This window comes from Tripterygium wilfordii, chromosome 21 (genome assembly GCF_013401445.1).
Source record: "Tripterygium wilfordii isolate XIE 37 chromosome 21, ASM1340144v1, whole genome shotgun sequence".
Taxonomy (NCBI): Eukaryota; Viridiplantae; Streptophyta; class Magnoliopsida; order Celastrales; family Celastraceae; genus Tripterygium; species Tripterygium wilfordii.
In genome coordinates this window covers 5042342-5058548 of record NC_052252.1, presented here as the reverse complement: position 1 = coordinate 5058548, position 16207 = coordinate 5042342, and the positions used below count along the sequence as shown (strand labels likewise).

The 16207-nt window shown below is 37.9% G+C and overlaps 3 protein-coding genes across 3 annotated transcripts; 1 reads left to right on the top strand and 2 right to left on the bottom strand.

The window, feature by feature from the left end:
• The first annotated feature begins 322 nt into the window (after positions 1–322).
• On the top strand, positions 323–5385 carry LOC119990188 (probable WRKY transcription factor 20). Its single transcript, XM_038836055.1, has 6 exons — positions 323–684; positions 2333–2491; positions 2967–3516; positions 3599–3737; positions 3822–3980; positions 4646–5385. The coding sequence occupies exons 1-6, from the start codon at positions 418–420 to the stop codon at positions 5133–5135; spliced, it is 1764 nt and encodes a 587-aa protein (XP_038691983.1). The 5' UTR covers positions 323–417; the 3' UTR covers positions 5136–5385.
• Positions 5386–6094: 709 nt separating this feature from the next.
• Positions 6095–7900, bottom strand: LOC119988543 (PHD finger-like domain-containing protein 5A). The gene is made up of 2 exons (XM_038833616.1): positions 7756–7900; positions 6095–6704 (listed from the first exon to the last, which is right to left on the bottom strand). Exon 2 carries the CDS (start codon positions 6657–6659, stop codon positions 6327–6329), a length of 333 nt encoding a protein of 110 aa, XP_038689544.1. The 5' UTR covers positions 6660–6704; positions 7756–7900; the 3' UTR covers positions 6095–6326.
• Positions 7901–8398: 498 nt separating this feature from the next.
• LOC119990101 (FRIGIDA-like protein 1) lies at positions 8399–11388 on the bottom strand. The gene is made up of 3 exons (XM_038835939.1): positions 10438–11388; positions 9357–9532; positions 8399–9261 (listed from the first exon to the last, which is right to left on the bottom strand). Exons 1-3 carry the CDS (start codon positions 11357–11359, stop codon positions 8629–8631), a joined length of 1731 nt encoding a protein of 576 aa, XP_038691867.1. The 5' UTR covers positions 11360–11388; the 3' UTR covers positions 8399–8628.
• Positions 11389–16207: the final 4819 nt, after the last annotated feature.

Sequence of the window (16207 nt, the reverse complement as noted above, 5' to 3'; positions counted from 1 at the left end):
CAGAGAGAGTTACGCTTGTGGTAGGAATTGAACATTGGACACACGTATATCTAACTCAACTGATTACCAACCAAGCCAACTCTTGTTGGTAACCATTTCAATATATTTAAGGACATGCTAAACACTAGAAAAAAATTATTACATATTTAAAAATTTAAACAAATTATATTATTCTTTTATTAAAAAATTATCCAGCAATTAAATTCCAAAACATTATCATGGACATGTGAAAAGTGAACCTTCCGTCTTCTCTCTGTAATAAATTACAGTTTTTATGCCTTCAGAGACACACAACAAAAAGACAAGAAAACCGTGTGAAATGACGATTATACCCCACTTCTGCCATTTTAGTACTCAACATTTCTCTTCTTTTTTGACTTCGCACTCTCAAACACACAGAGTCTCTCTATCTCAAACATGGAGGAAGACAAGCGAGGCAAGTCTGATGAGTCGGAGCTCCTGATTCTAAGTTCCGATGCCGAGTCCGGCTCGGGAGATCCTACACCGCTACCGGAGAATTCAGAGTCTTGCGGCGCAGGAGGTGGAAGTGGATATGGCGGGGCTAGGTACAAACTGATGTCGCCGGCGAAGCTCCCGATCTCTCGTTCGCAGTGTGTCACGATCCCTCCGGGTCTTAGTCCGACCTCATTTCTTGAGTCTCCGGTTCTGCTATCTAATGTCAAGGTTAGTGTTCTGTGTTTGCATCGAAGTTTTCTGCTTTCTGTTTGGTTACCTTGAAAGTGAGTGAAAATGGTGAAAAATGAAGGGAAGTTGGATTTCTTTCAAGCATATTCTTTCGGTTAAAGAAATGGTTTTTTGGTTTAAGATCCATTTGAGAGCTGAGAAAAAGTGGGGCAGAGTAAAGGAAATTTGAATATGGTTATATGGACAACCAAACAGATCTTTACGCTATTTGTTGATCTTCCCTTTAATGATAAGTGAATAATTCCCCAATGTAAACTCCAACAAGTGTTTTTTTTTGTTCTCAAAAGAACGGTCTCTTTTGGGTTTCGTGGAATGGACTATACAAATTTCGGTATTAAGTCAAGTGGAGAATTTGAAGAGACTGAAGTGACAATATGATGTGGGTTTTATTTTTAAGCTAAAAGAGATGCTCTTTGTTTCACCATAAATTCAAAATTCCAAATTCCAAAGTACTATTTTTGTCTGTTTGTGTGTGTATATTTGCTGGCTTGGAGGGGTTTGTATGTGAAGATTACATTTTATTACGTAGTTGGGTGATTGAGTTGGGGCCCTAAGATTCTGATGCTCGCTCTTGAAATACTCTGCATTGGTTGGTGTCCTTCGGGAATTGTGTTGTGGATTGTTTTAGGAGAATACATGGCTTTTTGGTAGAAGTATGATTCTTTTTTTTTTTCCCCTTCTCTTTTTTAATTGTCAGTGTTGTTTTTTCACATAAATGAATCTTTTCCCTTTTGTTGGTGCTTTGTGGCCCCATTTTCATTTGTGTTTTAACAATTGTTGTTTGATGTTTGAAGAACCTTTCCATTTGTGTTGTAGAATAAGGATAAGTGCGAAATAGCAAAGAGTGGATCCAATGCTTGTGCTGATTGATGATTGAACTACGAAATGAGAACAAATAGAATAAGGTGGATTAGTATGTGGGTCAAGTCAATGAGATCAAGCATGATCACCTATGATTTATGGGGGTGAATGACCGGATGTAGGTCTTAATGTGGAAAAAGGAATTATTCTCATATCCAACCAATAAGAAATCTGTTACAGGTATATGTTAGGTGTATATAGTCTTTCTAGATAAATGGGTATTCTGTACTAAGTGGAAACAATAAATATTTAACACTTGGATGATGCTGTTATTCAAAACAATAAGTATTTAACACTTGGATGAAGCTGTTATTCGCCGTAGTAGGTATATTCTTGAAATATGTCTATTTCCTGTTTGCGAATGTCTTCTAGTAGTGTGTAACTAGCTAGAATCAGCTGCGCACATCAGATGAGTAGATGTGTCTGAACTTTATCTATTCGTTTCTGGCCATCCTATAAGTAAGATATCCAATAGTTCACCTGATGTTCCTTATCAGTTAACAAATTGGGAAAATGGTATGCAGACTGCAGAGTAACCAACGTTAATAGTCAGTTTGATGATGGGTGCCTTTGGGCTGACTGAAAAGTTTCTACTTGCGTGTACTTTCATTCTCAATTCTATATTCTGCGGCTTAAATGGGTGGCTGCAGCCATTTCTTCTACCTTATTTACATGTTATATTCGAAATATTTATTGTTTATTGTCCTTGTTGCTTGAGTGCTCATCTCAATGAATATTTTTTAATATTCTCCTCCTCATCTTGCAGGCAGAGCCATCCCCTACAACAGGTTCATTTAATAAGCCCCAATTGGTGCATGGCTCTGTTGGCTTGACTTCATATTCAGTGAGTACAGTTGGCTCCAATACCTTTGCAGAAAGAAAATCAAGCTTTGAGTTTTGGCGGCCCCATGCTAGATCAAATATGGTAACGTGTCTTACAGTTACTTTTGTTAATGGTTAATTCATTCGTTGATGGTGCAAAAAATATCTTGCTACAAAGTTCAGTTAGAATCTCAATCTCAGGTGTTAAAATTCCTGAGAACCGAAGTAACTGATTACCTTCCTAGGTGTATTTGGTCTTGAATTGCATGATGGTAAGTTGTGATTGTGAAAGTGGATACTTCTCTGAAAAACCTTCTTTTCAGATCGAATAGCTTAGACCTTACTCTATTCTTAGTTGAATATAAGTTTTAGATATTACTAGTGAGTTTGATTATTGTGTTAGCTTTTATATTCGCTGCTGGTCCTGCAATCACATTATGAGAGGAACTGCCTTTGTTGTTTATGAGCAATATTTCGCTTGTAAAATTATAGAGTACCCTTACATGAGCTTAATTGTTTTGAGTATGCCTTGCAGTGCGATAGATATTTCTTAGCTGACATATTTTACTTATTTCAAGGTGCATGCAGGTTTGAACCACCAGAAAAGTGAACTATCTGTCCCAGTCCAAGGTCATTGCTCATCTCCACTTGCATCATCACCCTCAATGAAAAGTGAGCTCGCAGTGTCCTCAAATGAGTTGAGTCTATCATCACCTGTTCATATTGTTACATCTGCGGTGAGCCCAGCTGCTGAAGTTGATTCAGATGAACCAAACCAGATAGGAAATGTGAACAGTGAGCTCCAGGCGTCACAAACTGATCATAAAGGTGGAAGTGGGGCTTTTGCACCGTCTGATGATGGATTTAACTGGCGTAAATATGGACAGAAGCATGTCAAAGGAAGTGAATTTCCTCGCAGCTATTACAAATGTACACATCCTAACTGTGAAGTGAAGAAGTTATTTGAACGATCTCATGATGGACAGATAACGGATATTATTTACAAGGGAACACATGATCATCCTAAACCTCTACCTGGATGCAGATATACTGCTGGTTCTGCCATGTCCATGCAGGATGAAAGGGCTGACAAGGTTTCATCTGTAATTGACCAAGATGGTCAGGAAGGTAGCTTCAGTGTAATTTTTCCATTGGTCTTTTATATGAGAACTCTCACTGATGGAGTTTTTCATCTGTTTTTGGCTTGTAGACAAGTCCCTCGGCATATATGGCCAGATATCTCAAACTGTCGAGCATAATGCTACCCCTGAACTTTCTCCTGGTACTGCAAATGATGATAGTCCTGAAGGTGCAGAGGTTGATGATGATGATCCCTTCTCAAAACGGAGGTAATACAATACCACATGGCCTTTTGGTTCTCGAGTTGTTGATCACTGTGCTTACGAAGCAAGTTATCTAATTCTATTAAGCAGGAAGATGGATATTGGAGGAATTGATGTCACTCAAGTGGTTAAGCCCATCCGGGAGCCACGTGTTGTTGTTCAAACTCTGAGTGAGGTTGATATTCTAGATGATGGGTACCGTTGGCGGAAATATGGACAGAAAGTGGTGAGAGGAAATCCTAATCCGAGGTATGTTTGAAGATTAACGATGTTGTATAGCTAAGAAATCTTGTTTCATTTGACAAATTTCCTCAATCTTCTGGGTGGACAATTGGAAGCAATAAAATCATATGAATGAACAATAATTGCTTATTCATTTTTACATTCTCAATCTTCTTCTTCGGTATATGGTGCTGTGGCTTGGGGGATTTGTTGTTTTCCTATAGAAGATTGCAATTACCGATAAATATGAAGGGATTTTTGGTCTAGCTTTGATGAGTGTATTTAGTTAATGTCAATTTAGTTCCAGCAACATCCAGTACTGACCAGTCAAGTCATTATTCTCAAATTTTACCATCGTTGCATGTTTCTTACTTAGCATTGCATATAATCATTATAATAGAAGGATCTAGGGGTGGAACATTGACTGAGTTGCATATTACTGTGATTCAATTTGTTTTAACTTATTTGGAAGATGTGACTTGCTTGTGTAGCTTTTGCAGATTTATTTGAGTTTATGTTTCTTTTTTCATCATCTTTTTTAGGAGAAACTTTTCCGATGTTGAAAACTTTCGAGCAGCACATGTAGATATTATGATATTCTTTTGTCGGCTACTATGTGTTATTATTAATTGCATGCTGCAGCATTCCTCCAGATTTGTGATATTCATCGTCATGCTTCCGCTGTTATGTAGGAGTTATTACAAGTGCACAAATGCTGGATGCCCTGTCAGAAAACATGTGGAGAGAGCATCACATGATCCAAAAGCAGTTATAACCACGTACGAAGGAAAACACAATCATGATGTACCCGCTGCGAGGAATAGTAGCCATGACAATGCTGTAACATCAACGATGAACGGACCTTCAAGGATTAGATTGCAAGAAAGCAACACAATCAGCCTTGATCTTGGTGTTGGAATGAATTCTGTCGCTGAACATCGATACAGTGAGCAGCAACAGCTGCTGCATCCTAACAGCATGCAAAGCCAAGCCCAAACTAGTGTTTCCAGTTTCGAAATGGCTCAGGTAACGCCAATTGCTCCGTACTATGTTCTGAACGGTGGTGTGAATCAGTATGGACCTAGAGGAAATCCAAGGGAAGGCTGGAGTCTTGAAATTCCAACGTTAAACCATTCTTACCCGTATCCGCAAAATATTGGGAGGTTATTAACTGGTCCATAAATTTGTTTACAGTGAAGCCAATGAAATAAAAATTTCTGTGGATTTTTTTTCCTTGCATTCCTAGTTGGTAGGTTATAGCAAATCTAGAGTCATTACTGGAAAATATTGGTTGTCCTTGTATGTTCTAGTTTACCAAGAGCTGATCCAGGTATTAAGTATTAACTATATTGCCGGTTGCCTTTGTGTATGACATTTCGCTGAGCTTGATTGCCCTGTATAAATATATGAAAGTGATGCAGGTACCATGTCATGAAAGAAACTGTTGTTTTTGAAGGAATTTGCAGCTTCGAGACCGTTCCAATGAACTTGTCATGAATTCAACCAAGACATATGCAACCACTTGGCGATAGTCGAATGGATTATGTTTCCATGATTAAAAAAAAGAAAATCTCGTCCAAAATAAAAAGTTCGACTCTAAACTGACATGACTATTTTTAAGTGATTTGCGATTGACCTTGATCCAACTAATTTGTCGAGCGAATTTGCGTTTCTAGTCCAACCCGAGTTTGGGTTTAGTGGACTGTTTAAATAGCACCCTACATGTTTGCACGTGTCTATCCCAACCCAAGTTGCACGTATGTTGAGTGGTTATCAGTTACCAATAAAAAAAAGAAGAAAAAACAAGCTAGGACAAATGCAATATTGAAAGCCTGATCTTCAGACTTGTAGTGAGAGACTATGTTTACCTTAGAAGCAAAGCCTTCGAGGTTTGAAAGCAGGCATCCATACTCCCAGCTCAACGTAGATACTGGATGGCAAATGCTCACAACAACGAAGTTGGGGAAAAAAGAAGTTAATAAGAGACAAGAAAGATTAGTGCTAGGTATGTGAATTTGCATCAGACAGAGGATCTACCTATTACACTGCTGCTTAAATCTCGAGCATAAAACACTAAAACAGAAAACCAAGATTTCAAGAGAATGCCAGGAAAAAGATCACTACCAACAATCAAGCACCCAGAACAAACACATAGTTAAAATGAAATATCATCATGAAAAATTATGTTCCAACATTCAAACATACCCATACTGGGTAGATCACGTAGCTAAATGCTGTTTTATAACCGATAGGAGTTTCAAATAGCGAGTGTTTTTCCAACAATGATAATCGGATACAAGATCAATTATCTAAAGCACATCTTTGACAAGGTCACATCCATGTGACAAACATGGACAGACAGAGAGTTGTTCATCATCTTTTCTTAAACCCATACTTCTTCCGTTCGTAGAAGAGATCGGTTTTGGCACTCCCTAGATTAACAATCTTCGGACATCCATCTCTATCCTTCTCCTGTTGTGTACACTCTTTGCAATAATAAGCATCAGAGATTCCCACTCCTCCGCAGATGACACATCGGCCCTGGAATGACCCGTAATTGCATTCATCACAAATTCGGACAAGAGTACAGGGTCGCACATAGGAGTCGCAGATTACGCATTTTCCATCGCATTTCTCACAAAGTCGTCCAATGGCAATGCCTGGCTGTTTCCGGCACATAATCAAATCAGGATGATGTTTGGCCATGATTACGACAAGAAGCTTTCTTAGTACCTTTACTATGCTAGACACCTGTAGAAATAGTACAACTCAACAGACTATTGACAGGAAAAATGTATAAGAAATATATAAGGTTCACTCTTTCAAAAGAATCTCCAATAAACCACTACATGAACCGAGACAGAAAAAAATCTTCCTCATAACATTATCATGACAGAAGAATAACAAATGACAGAAGAATAAAAAATTGAACAAGTAGAAAAGCGAGATGAAAATGGAAAGTTTTATCCTAGTAGATAACATCAAAGTAAAGCCCAAAGCCACCCATCACCAATTAGCAAATAGCGATTAGTGTGATTTCCTTATTTCAATCTAGATGTCATTCTTTTAGCATGCGCCCAAGAAATATACAAGTTTTGGAGGTATCTAATGATCTGACTAGAGCAACTGATTCGACTAACTTTATGCGGTACCAAATTATTTTTTTCAAGAATAAACCCACTGAAGGGAGCAAAAGCATTACCCTACGGATCAATATGCATGTTTCCAGTTAGCACAATACCCTCCAAACTGAAGGGAGCAAAAGCATTACCCTACGATATATTCCTAGTGTCTCTGCAAACCAAATTTCATGTTCTTTGGGTATTCAAACAATTCCTTTATAAGACATTCAGCCCTAGATGAGACCATTACTCTCATAATCAATGGCAATCTTACTGTATTTCTATGCCTTGGCTGACATTATTTGTACCTAATTTTACTAATTCTCATATCATCATCATCATCATCCCAAACAATGCTGGGCTCACTAGGAATTAGAGAAACTCCACTACATCAAGTTTACATATTGACAAAAAAAGAGAGGGGGGATATGTTCCTACTTATACTTCAACCAAAAGCCATGTCTTTCGAACAAAAAGTCCCATAGAACCATTATCTCCATATTAGAAAGCACATATGCAGAGACCACAGCTAGAAAAAGTTTTTGAATCAAGAAATTCACAAACTTCACCGGTCGGCAGGTTAAAAAAGGGACAAAAACAGAACAGATAAACCATAGAGTTGCAACAGAGCCGAATCCACAACAGACAAATCATGGAGAAACCTCGTTCCGAGAACTAACCTGCACCGACTTAAATGACGCTCTGGGTTGCACGGAGACGCTACGAAGTCAAGAGCGGACACAGAGAGGAACGAAGGGTATAAATAAATCCGACATTTTTTTAACTAGGAACAGTCTAGACTCTAGAGAACCAGAGTTCAGAATTGAATGAAGTATACATATGGGCTGGGCCGTGGCCCAATCCTATAAACCAATCAACTGCTCAGACGTTTCCTCAATTGCGTTTGAACATTCTAAGAGCTGATTGGACCGTCAGCCTCACATATAAAAATTTTACACCTGATCAACAGAGTAAGTTGAGACAAAAACGAACGCGTGATCACAAAAGTATTATCGTCTCATAATAAGCAGGTAGCATTGATGATTCTGAGATACTTGACTAAAAAGCAAGTGTTGTGTTGATCAGAAATTATACTAGATTTGAAATGAAATGTCGACACCACTGCTGCATCTGCAATGGAGTGGTTGCAATGGCAGTTTCAACTTTCAACTATTACAGGACACATCACTTGATCCAGAATATTAATGCACTCATAAAACTACTGATCATTCTTTTGAAAATCATACAAAAACAAAGCTATACTCATCTTTTAATCTACCGGAAAAAAGAAAAAAGAAAAGAAAGCTCAAGAAAGCAAAAAACAAAAGGAGAATGAGTAAATATCCATTTATGGTAGTACCACTTTCACTCCCCTCCTCCTCCACGAAATAGGAGGATAGAAAGATGTGAATTCAATTTGCTAAACAAACAGATAATCCTTTACAATTCAAATTCCTTTTATCTTTTCAAATAACCAGCCATGAAAAGTCGGCCAAAATCTATGATACCATCCGAAAACTACACTATCATAAGAACAGAGGATGCAAAGAACTCTACTGAGGATAGTAATTTGGATGGTATTGAGGTGGAATACCATATCCACCGTAAGGTGTTTGCCTGTCATAATAAGTGGGTGGCACCTGCGACTCCGGAGGGTATAAGTAGGATGCACTTGGGTTTGGGTTGTCATGATATCCCACAGGTGCTCCCGGATAGCCATAGGTTCCAGCTGATGAACTAGGATAAGGGGTGGCTTGAGCAGAACCCCAGCCATATGGTCCGGTGGCTGAACTTGGATAGAGGGCAGGATGGTCTGGCAACAAACCTGCTGGCTGTACATGAGATTGCTGAAAAGTGAGGACACTTGAATTGGCACCAGCAATACCCATTGGCATGGCTCCATGACCAGCGACTCCAGCTGTTCGTGGACGCTTGTTTCCAGCCAGCTGCTGCTTCCTCTCTGCTTTCTTTTCCTGCGGCAGCTTCCTCTTTGATTGTTGATTCACTTGCTGCTGAGGCTTGGTGGCCGGAGCTACAGGAGGGAGTTTCCTCTTTGCTTTTGCTTTCTTTAACACCTCAATACGCTTCTCAAGGGTATCCCTTGGGAATTCATGTTCGAGCTTGTGATCATCGATCACTTTAAGGACTGATTTTAATGAACCGACTTCTTTGGCTGTGGCCTCATTCTGCAGGAAAAGTTTAAACACATGCATGTGGATTGTGGACAACCTTTTTGACTTAGAAGGTAAGTATATAATCAAATAAAGGCTCGAAAAAATACCTGCAACTTCAGAGAGCTATTTCCGTTCTTGCACATTTTTTTAGCAAGCCTCTTGGATTTCTTCAAGTAGGATTGCAATAAAGGGACTGGTGGGAACCTTTCCGTCAACCCAAAATCAAAAATAAATTTGATAGCGAGAAGTTCTTTGCCAGTGTCAATGAGCTTCTGAATGAGCTCTATAATAGACAAGAATCACGATTTACATATCAGACTCTATTGCGAGGAAGAAATTAGAAACATAAAATGCTAGAACTTGAAAGCTTAGGTTCCCAAATTATAACATGCCAAGCATTAAGGTCAGTAATCATACCATTGTTACAACTGCCTTTGAATAAATTTTGGTATAAAAAGAACTTTGCTCTGGGTACATCCAGGCCCACATATCGTTTAGTCAAAATAAAGTGAACTTCTGCATGCATAAAACATACAAATACTTGTTTGGGTGCCATTGGAACGTTGCGCGATTAAATAAAGGGCTTGTCCATTCTCTCATTACTCTTCCTAATTCCATCCTGATTAAAGTTTTTTGTCCATAATTGTTAACATCTTAATTAAAGCTCTTCTCCCTATTTGATCGTTAGAAGCTACCCAATCAGTCAGAGCTATTCATTTTTATTGTTTCGCATAAATTGCCTCCTATTTCACATTCATCACTTACTCCAGTTGCAATTCTCACAATCAATCCAATCAATAGTTAGGATTTGTAGTTATTTATTGACCAAATTGACAAAAGGAAAGAAACCTCATTTTTTTAGATCAAAACCAAATTTTAGCAACTATTGTTTGATCCAAGGTTTACCCCCTTTTAGTTGAGGGAAGGTCGAAACTGTTCGAATCGTACACTCCTTTACAACATAATCCGGAACTCACATTACATTCACAGTAACAACAGATATAGGCTGCAGCTCTGAAATATTTCCTTTTAATTATCTTTTCGCATCAAGCTTTTTACCCTCTAAAAGTATCATTCTATTACTTCAAGATTCGAACATAAGAACAACTATCAATCATCACACGGCACATAATTCAAACTAGCACTTTCTAAGAACAACATTGAATTCAAATCTCAAGAACATCTTACCGGGCACCTTATCTTCAAAACCGATAGCCCTGCACAGTATTGTAGCCTGTTTGTACCTAGCCACATTGACAAAGTAATCAACAAGCTCATTCAAATCAAACATAGACTTTAACCCGAACCCAGCCACCAAGTTCAAGAAACCCAATGGCTCCAAAGGGTTTTCGCCATTGGTAGTAGCCTTCCCTTTCCACTCCAAAGCCAAGTTCTTGGCTCTCTCCCTCAGTTTGTCAGAAAAATTAAGTTCCAAACCCATAAACTGCTCAAGCAATAGAGCACAAACCCGCCTCACACGGAACAATTTGGGATCTTTATCACCCTTTGAATGGCCATTCTGGAGATAAAACCCCTCCATTGCGTCCAGGACCATCGTCCCCGGGTCCGATGAAAACCGAAAAGCTTCTGATACTTCGGCACGAATGACGTCCCCTTCATTCCAATGATCGTGAATATAACTCCTCAGTCCCATCCCATCCATTCTCTCACACAGTGACCTCAATTCAGCCCGACTCTCTGCCGAGCACACTCGTTGCTGACTCGGCTGCCCAGAAGACGTCGAAGGACCCGGTGGAACTGTCAAATCCTCCCGATTCGATCCCTGTTCGAGTCGCTCCTCGATCGACTTGATGGGCGAGGACATTGGTTCGTCAAAGGCCATTGCTCGATCGACATGAGAGGTTGACGATTCAGACTGGAGGACTTCGAAACGGCGGGTGAGAGAGGCCTGGATAGAGGAAAAGTGGGCGTCGATGTCGGACCAAGAGAGAGCGGAGAAAGAGGAAGAAGAGGAAAGGAGAGTGGAGTGAGATTGCAAGTCATCGAATGCTTTCTTCAAATTCTCCTTCTTCGAATAGACAAGCTTCAAAGCTTCTTCTATCGTTTCCAGTGTCATCTCCTTGTTCTTCCCGTCTCTCTGAGACAACATTGAAACTGAAAATTCCGAAAAAAACCTAGTAAAATAGAGAAGACGATAGAGAGATCGGAGTTCGGAGATGGAAACGACACCGTCTTGACCTTTCCGTAATATCAATAATATTAGCCCACGAATCAGGCCCAATAGCTCTCTTGCAATTATTAGCCCAAGGCCCATTACAGGAAATCGGCGTGCAAACCGAATCTATTTATTTTTCTCCTAATTTCGGTTAAAGTCATTTAATTCTCCACATAAAAATCAGGATTAGTATCTCTATATGAAGAAGCTTTTGATGAGAAAGGAAAAGAAAATTGAAGAGAATTTTCCAGGAAAATCCTTGTGAGAGTTTTGTAAGTGAAATTTGAAAATTGAAAGTGAACATTGCAGTCACTGTGTTACACACTGCAGGACAACATGCAGTGGTAACTTCATGCAAGTAATAAACCTAGCTAGTCCCCTGAATTTTTTCTTTTTCTTTTTTTGGGTCATTTTATTATTATGTAATTTTTTTTATTGATATATATATATATATTTGCATACGTTGTCCTACATGTGGAAAGGTTCTTGGAGAATTCATATATGGCAAGAAAAGCTAGAGAGTTGATGGGGAATAGAAAGGACTAAAAGCATCAAAACAATGAAAAAGAATGGACCAAGAGGTGTGTTTAATTATTTGGTCCTCCTCCATGTTCTATGCCCACAAGATTGCTAGACAGAACAAGCACAGCTAAATTCAATGTGTTGGTTATTGTCTGAAGTTGATGTTTTCCTTTTATGCTTTATTTCTAGGACAGTCGTGATGACCAAGATGGGTTTCTCATAAGAGGAGTTATAACTTAAAATTAATAGTGTTAATTAAGTGTTTTGTATAATTCTTGATAACGTGAAAACTCACTCGGTTTTGTTGACATATCAAGTGGTCCAGCTAGCTATAAAAAGATAACTTTTCGGTTGCGTTATGGTGGCCAACACAAGAAGTAGGGTGAGCTATGGGGGATCCTCAGTTTATTTTTGAGGTACCTCTCCGATACTCATGTCAGCTCGAGGATTTTTGAGAGGTTGATAGTACTCTTAAGCTCGTAGCTTTCTTTTTACTAGTAATAAAAAGTAATGAATCCTCATGGTTCGAAATTTCGAATTACCTAGCACAGAACCCTCTTTATATGGTTTTGGATAGTCCAATTCTAAGGAGGATTTTTTAGAGGGTGAATTCATTCTTGATTCCTTTTCTAATAGGCATCTGATTTTATTAGGATTCTCAGTTTCCTTGGGTTTTTGGTCCCCTAAGATTTCTGAGGTCGTGCTCCTCGAGTGTCGTTTGTATTGCTTGCTGGCTGGCAAAGTGTTCAATACCTTGGCATCACCTTGTGGCATCTCAGTGACCTTGCTCGATACCTCAGTATTATGTGAGCTCGGCAGCTTGATCTCACATGTCGAAATATCACTGGAGGTTTTTTTCTTTGGTATCGTAAATTCTTTTTTTATTCTCTAAAGCAACCCTTTGGGAAAGGAGAGGGACACATGCATTATGCATATGCTATGTTATACAACTATATATGTTCCCACACATTATGGCTTGTTAGTGAAGACTAAGTATATGGCCCCCCTCACAAGGCAATAGTTACTGGTTTCTCTGCTGCATACCACTCAAGGGTCTTGGTCTATGATGATACATAAGTAAGTATATATATATACATATATACACACTTTTATGGTTTTTTTTTCTTTTAAATAATCGGATTTTAAAATGTCTATAGCTAGGTAGCTATATAAGTGCATGATACATGGAAATTTTGGGTTATATACTTTGCAATGGTAGGGACGTTCGAGGGCATAGGGGAAGGCCGCAAGGGTAAAGGGGTTTGAGGGTGTTATCAATAGAATTAGGGTCAAATGGCTATTAGAACGCTGCATCAAACACTTTCCTCTCCAATGCCAGCCTATTAAATATAATTTTTGTAGTAATATACACCAAAGTAGATCAAGAAAATACAAGAACCGAACAAGTACAAAAGCAAAAATAAAGAATAATGGAAGAAGAATCAACACAAAATTTGCCTTAGTTCGGACTCACTATGAGGTCCTACGTCCAATAATGATGTTTTTCAATCTACTATGATTTCCACATAATTTACAAGATCAAGAATACAAGAGATAACCCTCACAAGTCTCCAAGGCTGCCCTTATCCCTTCTAGCTCTCCCTCTTAGCCACCTCTTTCAGTCTCTTAAGACTAGTTTACAAAACAATAAGTTTTTCCCTATTTAATTCATAATAGACTGAATAATTCATTTGTTTATTTCACTCTTAATAAGACTATGTTACAAAACAATAAGTTCTGGTGTCCTAATTGTTACAACGAAGAACTCGAATAGGTAGTTGATAATGGAGTTGGAATGTTCATTTCACATGACATGCACCTAATCAAGGTTAGTTTGAAAGTTATAAGGATATCAATATCGGAGGTCAAGTGTTACTTTAGAAAAAATAAATCTTGTAAGGTGGTCTAAATTGGCTCGATAAAGATCAAGAAACATATTAGGGTTGAGAGAATCTTGTTAGAAGTAAACTTATATTAATCTCCCCCTTAAAGAAACAAACGAATTATTCATCAAGGCATGCATTAATACATGCTCCACATGCATGCGTTAACATATGAGTTTGGCGAAAACCCAACTTGAATAAACCACATGTTTCATAAGTTTATGCCAAAAGCTATAAGACTCAGAAGAAATCACAACTAATATTTTTATATGAATTGGCTTAAAGGCTAAAGCAAGGTCATGAGTTGATTTTTTCACAGGGAGCATTATATTTTGTGTCGACACGTTAGATTTTGGTCAAACTTATCATGTCATAAGATGAGAAACTTCTATATGTGCGGACCTCATGGCCCGAATTGAGATTTATATCATATATGTAAAGGGTAAACTTGTATAATGTCATTCTCGGTTATCAAATGAGAAGAAGACTTAAATTTTTTTAAGAATTAATAGTTTTCGATTTTGTTTGAGATTGATTTAGGGGCATGTGATCTTTATAATTGTGAAGGAGCATGAAATAATTAATTTTGAAGCTTCCATATATCCTATGTGATCAAACATCATACATGGCATAATTTGATCAAATGATACGAAGAATATATTATTTTGCAATTTAAGTTTGGTTGTCTATACATATAATAATTAGTTGCATCCACATATTAATTATTTTGTGTGAGTTAAAAGTATTCCTTATAATAAAATTGATGGTTGTTTTAATTTTGACATAGTTTCCATACAGTTTGATCTAAGAGAGATACATTATTAGAGAAAATATTCAGTGGAAAGCGCACACCACGTCATCATGCTGACGTGGTGTGCATGTTCTATTGAATATTTGACATGTGGCAATTTTTATCCCAATCAATAAAACATCTCTAAAATAAATCAATTCATAATTCATAATATCAAAATAATGTTTAAAGAAAATAAAATAGTTCTGTAAAAGAAATATATATGTCATGGACGAAATCGGAACAAAGGTGGGTCACCGGACTACATTGGAGAGGCCCATCAGTCATCACAATTCTCTGCAAACAACAATTGTAGGGGGTTTTATGTTGTGGTTATTTGAATAAACAGGGGAACATGGCAGAAGAATCAAGGAGGGATTTGACTATGGTGATGTCACGGTCGGGAAATGGAGACCAAATATGGTGACGGTGGCCGCGGTTGGAGGTGGAATTATGTAGTTGACACTGATGGTGGTGGTAAGGCCGGATTCTGTCCTTCAACTTCTCATAAAGAATGGATTCACCAACACCCAAATATCAAAACTCATCAGGACAAACCCACTTTCAAAATTGAAAACGCACCATCTTAATTTCATTTTTCGATTTTGTCTTACTTCTCTTTGATGCATTGTAGTTTAGTTACAATTAAATCTCAGATCTGAAAATCAAGCTCTCTATGTAAGAGAGAAGGTTTGTTAAATGAAGAAATTAGTGAAGAGACGACGTGGTGTTTATCTTCTAATCTGACTAGGATCATGTATAGGGAGTCAAGAGGCTTCCGTTTCTGGCAGCAGATCTGGTGAAGGAGATCGACGATTGGGGCGGAAACCGTCGACTGGAACTAAGGGGATGAATTGTACCGGAGATCTGCGTTTTTATCTCTATGCTTTTTTCAATAAAAATAAAATTTGGAAATAAAAAATCCAATAAAATAAAATACAGATAAATGAAACTAAAATTTATGATGCTTGATAGACACATGTCACGTATTCAATGGGACATGCACACCATATCAGCATGATGACATGATATGCGTTTCTTACTGAACATTTTCTCCATTATTAGGCTACCATCCAAGTGATTAGTTATTTATTTACACCCTAATCATGAACGAATAAATTGTCAAAAATACACATGATATGATCAATATGGACTTCTGACCAAGAGTTGTCATACATGAACATATCCCTAACTTTCTCCTTAATTGATGGATGTAAAGCAATAGTTCAATCTAGGACGTCCAATTGTATATGGGACCCACCACTACAGAATCTACCAACCAAAGTTGACGGTCAAGATCATAATTTCTTAAGTGGCAAACAAGAATAGTTGACCTTTTTTGGTTCCTTGACATACAAGGGAAAAATTATTATTATAATCAAATCCCATAAAACACTCCACAAACATGGTAAAATCAAAATCAAAACAACAAATGGGGAAAAAAAAGGAAATTATAAATTTATTTTCTTCTCTAAATTGAATTGATTTGAACTTAATTACTTTCCAATGTCGGTTATAAATACAAAATTAAATCCCTAATCCCAAAACGATTCAAATTCTACTACTATTCAAAGACCAAATTAATGA